The sequence below is a fragment of the Buceros rhinoceros genome, unplaced genomic scaffold (assembly GCF_000710305.1).
Source record: "Buceros rhinoceros silvestris isolate BGI_N320 unplaced genomic scaffold, ASM71030v1 scaffold14407, whole genome shotgun sequence".
NCBI lineage: Eukaryota > Metazoa > Chordata > Aves > Bucerotiformes > Bucerotidae > Buceros > Buceros rhinoceros.
The window spans coordinates 22,736-27,669 of record NW_010424065.1 but is presented as its reverse complement, the minus strand read 5'-3'; the positions used below and the strand labels follow the sequence as shown (position 1 = coordinate 27,669).

General features: G+C 55.1%; 1 protein-coding gene across 1 annotated transcript in view; it reads left to right on the top strand.

Annotated features, from left to right (window-relative positions):
- Nucleotides 1–4,934, top strand: part of LOC104497409 (voltage-dependent R-type calcium channel subunit alpha-1E-like) — a gene marked incomplete at its 3' end in the record, with an annotated part of 36,685 nt that overhangs the window by 20,285 nt on the left and 11,466 nt on the right. Inside the window, exons 4-6 of the mRNA XM_010140656.1 lie at nucleotides 275–378; nucleotides 1,150–1,302; nucleotides 1,613–1,794. Of these exons, the coding sequence (XP_010138958.1) occupies nucleotides 275–378; nucleotides 1,150–1,302; nucleotides 1,613–1,794 (439 nt within the window). The remainder of the gene's footprint in view (nucleotides 1–274; nucleotides 379–1,149; nucleotides 1,303–1,612; nucleotides 1,795–4,934) is intronic.

The following is a 4,934-nucleotide window of genomic DNA, read 5'->3' as shown; positions in this document are numbered from 1 at the left end:
GTCTTTGGGTGAGCATAGCGGCCCACGAGCTTTGATGCCAGCATCACATGGAGCTCCCTGGCTTGTGGGCTTTGGGAGGCATCGAATCTCTGTACCTGCCCAGGGCTGTGGTCTTCCTTGAGGTTTCCCTCAGCCTGGCATGAGCACGTGGCACTGGGGTGGCTGAGGGCTTTGCCCAGGATAATTCTGTTCTCAGCCTGGCATGAGCACGTGGCACTGGGGTGGCTGAGGGCTTTGCCCAGGATAACTCTGTTCTCTCCCTGTCTGCCCGCAGCATTCTCGCCACCGCTGGGACGCACTTCAACACCCACGTGGACCTGCGGACGCTGCGGGCCGTGCGCGTGCTCAGACCTCTGAAGCTCGTCTCAGGCATTCCCAGTAAGTTGGATGCTCCTGGTCTTCCTTCCAGAGTGTCCACATCCACCCTTGATGTCCTTCAGTAAGAGGCGTCCTCATGGTCCTACGTCAGAGATGTAAGGTGCAATCAGGGAAGAGGGAGACAAGCCTCCCCACGTAGTGGGAACTCCAGGACGGCAGTGTTTGCTGTCCCCGGGTGGCATTTCCCCCGCCCAGCCCGCTCTCAGCTGGCACAAGGCTCGGTGCCTTGCTGGGGCCCGCCAGCAGCTCTGCTTCTCTGGCCAGAAGGCGGTGGGTGGATCCTTTGAGGACTGAGGTTTATTCAGGGGAGATTTTGGGTTTTTTTGCAAGATTTCATATGCTGCTATGGGGATAAATAAAGAAATTAGGCTGCTGCCAGCACCGGTCCTCCCCTCTCTTCTGCCCTGGCCGCTGGCTGGGTGGTGTGCTGGATCCGTGCTTTGGGGGCAATGATGGAGACAGAGCAGTATGAGCCATGTCCTACCAAGTCAAGGTGGGACAAGGTCAGTCAGGACGCCACAGCAGGGACCAGATCCAGAAACCAGCTCTCCTGGAGCCTTGCTTTGCAGCCTGGCCCTCCCTGTTCCCCCTGGGATGGTGCTTTACTCCATGGTCCTCAGATGCCTAAAGGGATCCTCCAGGCTGGGCTGGCCCCTTGCATCTGTCTGTTGACTGTCTGTCCATCTCCTCTAGCCAGAGGTGGGGTAGACATGGCCCAGGCAGGGGGTTTGCATCACCATGCTGAGCTGTGCTTTCTCTTTCCCCTCCCAGGCCTGCAGATTGTGCTGAAATCCATCATGAAGGCCATGGTGCCTCTCCTCCAGATTGGCCTGCTGCTCTTTTTCGCTATCCTCATGTTTGCCATCATTGGCCTGGAGTTTTACAGCGGGAAGCTGCACCGAGCCTGCTACACAAACAATTCAGGTGGGGAGAAGGGCTCTGCATCCTCTTTGCACCCCGTGGGTGGAAAACAGCTGGGATGAGCACATGTTGCTACTGTGGGAAGCTCGGAGCTGAGAAGAGCCTGCGTTTTGCTTTGTGCGCACCAGGCATCACCCAGTTGAGTTCAGGGTGTCCCGGTTCCTCGCGGGAGCAGGCTGCTTGCAGTCAGGGCTAGTCCCAGAGGGGTCCCCTGCTCTGCCCCATGTCCGTCTGCGTTCAGGCTCTTCCCCTTGCATGTCCCCTACCTCTCTCTTACTTCTGCCTCCTTTGGCTCTCTGCTGTGTGCTTGCAGGTGAACTAGAGGAGCTGGACCCCCCCCATCCATGTGGGGTGCAGGGTTGCCCCTCAGGCTACGAATGCCGGGAGTGGATTGGTCCCAATGACGGGATCACGCAGTTCGACAACATTCTCTTTGCTGTGTTGACCGTCTTCCAGTGCATCACCATGGAAGGGTGGACCACAGTCCTGTACAATGTGAGTAGCGCTGCTCTGGGGGCTCTTGGAGCAGCCCAGCTTGGCGATGGGGAGCCGGCGCCGGCATTTCTGTGTTCTGGGAACCTCTGAGATGCTGTGTTTTCTTTGTGATGGAGACGGGGTCACTCCATCCCATTTGGGCAGGAGATGGGGAATAGGGCCCGTGTTACGTGTAGACCTAAGGGAGCTCTGAGGGCTTTGGCCCCCGTCTCTGGACTGGCTGTGCAACATGTTGCAGAGAAAAACCTTGCAAGCCCAAGCTGCAGCAAGCCCCCTGCGCAAGGCTGTTTCTGGGGAGTGGGGGAGGTACCCATCCTTTCCTCCTCCTTCTCCTGCGCTCCCCAGGACAAGGTTTCTGGGCACCGCGCATCTGCTCTCCCTGCAGGCCAGGTGCTGGATGTGCCTAGATCCCCATGGCAGCCTCAGGAAGCCCCGGAGCTGGGCTCGGATACCCTCCCTGGGGCAGGGGCAACCGTTTGGTGTCCAGCAGGGAGCTGGGACCCTTGGTGTTGTGCTGCGAAGGTCTGTCGGTGCTGATGGAGCAGGGGAATGGCTAGGCTGGGTTCCTGTGGGTTGCAGTGATTTGTTGATGATGCCTAAGCCCTTGGGTGCCCAGGGAGCAACTTGGGGGCAAAGCTGGAAGCAGAAAAAAAAGCTGCAGGTGATCACAAAGCAATATCTTTGTGAGCGATTGGCTGTATTCATGTGTTTTAGTTTATTGGCTAGAAGCAACCGTGACAGTTCTGTTCCCAGCCTAATTTCAGCACCAATTTTGGCGTCATAGTACCAGGAATGTTTTTATGCCCTGGCTCCCATAATGGCTGGAGATATGCAGAGTGGCACTGCTCTGCAGGAGGCAAATTGGATGTATTGTGGTGGGGAAACATGCTTTGATAGTTACATCGTCGTGAGCAGAAAGTCTGTTTTTTAACGCCGGACGAAGGCACTGTGCTGCCAGCATTGGGGTCCTCCTCCAGCTTGGAACATCCCAGGGTCCTTCTGGGGCTGCAGGATGGACTGGGCAGGTAGATAGACCACAAAACCCAGACTGGACTAGAAAGGGGAGAGTTCATGGCAAGGGCTTGACTTTACCGTGAAGATTTGGTCTTTCTCTTCCTAAAGGAGTTGGCGGTGTCTGAATCTTGCTGCTTTGGTGGGGGATTAAGGCAGGAATGAACCACCTGGGTGTTCAGGCTGAAAAAAGGCCATTTCTTGGCTGCTTCTGTGCATCAATGGGATTAAAGACTTACCTACAGCACTTAATGCCCAGGCTTGACGGAGAATAGCAGGAAAGGTGATTTTTCCTGCCTGGTGGTGTGGTTCCTCTGCCTTCACCACAGCTGGCAGCTGCTCCCTGCTCACACTGCTGTGCCAAACCCAGCGCTGCCCATGTCTGGAACCTGCCCTGCACCTTGTTTCTCATGTTAATAGCAGTCCCTCTGCAAAAGTCAGGGGCTGCTTCCCCATGTCCCCTCCTCCCCGTCCTTTGGTGACCGCAGCAATTAGCAGCAACCTGCGCTAGAGTCCTGGCTGTGGTGTGTGAGGTGCTGGTGAGCGCACGGACAGGCGATTTATGGTCTGATCGCCCTGAAGGGATCGTACCGGCGCTTCACGAGAAAGTCGGGTCTCCTGTCATTTGGGAAGTCCTTACTGGAAAGGCTGGAGTGTCTGGGATTTGCTGATCCACCATCCGGACCTGACTGGAGGATAAGGATGGGAGATGCTGCTGGGAGCACTGAGAACCTCGCTCTGCAGGACCTGCTCTGTGGGATCCCCTATTAACCACCACAGCTGCTAAACTGGGGACTTCCTGGGATGTTTGCATTGCCACAGCTTTGGTATCCAAATAATTTTGCCAGCACCAGTGACAATGCCGGCCAGACGCACTCTGTAATGGTGCCCCCGATGGCTGGGACCATAAAGTACCTCCCTTTCCCCGTCCTCTGCAAAGAACCAGCTATTACTGACCAGTAACGGACAGGGTCAGGGACCTCCCTTGGCTTTTAATTGAATGAGGGTTGGGGCCTTGGTAGTGAAATGCTGCTGATTCACTGTGGGAGGTGACGAGGGATGGATGCTGTTCCCAGCACTGTCAGGCTGCGCCTTCTACCCTCCCTGGGGACAAGGGCTGTATCGCAGGGTGACTCTAGGCTGTAAAGGCTGCAGGTGCTCAGACCTTTTGCTGCTTGGAGGCAGCAAAATGGGTTTCTGTCATTTTTTTTTTTTTTAATAGAAAAATGAGGCATACAGGTGGGGGATGCGATCCCCAGGGGATGCTGGAGGAGGGCTGGGCAGGGGTGGAAAGCTACTGGGATGCTCTGCCATCACCTTCATCACTTGGAGCAGTGAATCAAAGCAGGTTCCTGCTGCTAACCAGCGTGGACCTTGTCCAGTGCATGTCCCAGGTTTGGGGGGATCTGCGGGGGACTCTGCTTCCCCGCTGGAGTGAAGCGATGGGAGGCTGCGTCCTTGCAGGTTAATGCCGCAGAAGAGAGTGCAATTGTGGGAAAACAACTTTAGCAATCTCTCAAAGAAATTGCGTATGGTAGTATTCCCCCGTGGAACTGTTTCGTGATTTTAAGATCCATTTTCCCACAATTTTGCCAGGTCTAGAAGCGTGGCTGCTAGAATTTGTAGATAGCATCACGAGAAGCTAATTGGCCCCGTGGTACCTTCCACGTGTGTTATTTCATGGATGCACTTGCCTTTCAGCCCCGCCTGTGTGAAATGCTGTCTTGCTAAGTAGAAACTCACAGTATGGGTTAAACAAAGAAAACCCAAAAAAACAACAACAAAAAAAGGAAAAGCCTCAAATTGTGCAGCCCTGTGGCTTTTCCAGCTCCTGTCCCGGGAAGCCTGATGGACTTCAATTGCTTTCAAAGAGGAGTTTTGGCTTTGTGGTTCCTCTGGCTGTCTCTGCGGTCCAAAACTGGGGCTGAGGAGTATTTTGCCTTTCTTCTTATTCTGGAGCAGATGCCCCTTGCCTGGGGTGGCTTGAGACCAAACCTGATTTCTGTAGGGACCAGAGGGAAAAATAATGCTGGCAGAGATTCGCTGTCCTACTTCTCAGTCTCTGCTGGTGTGACAACACGGGGCAGGGACTGGGTTGCAGTTTTGACGTTAAACAGCACTGGTGGGGC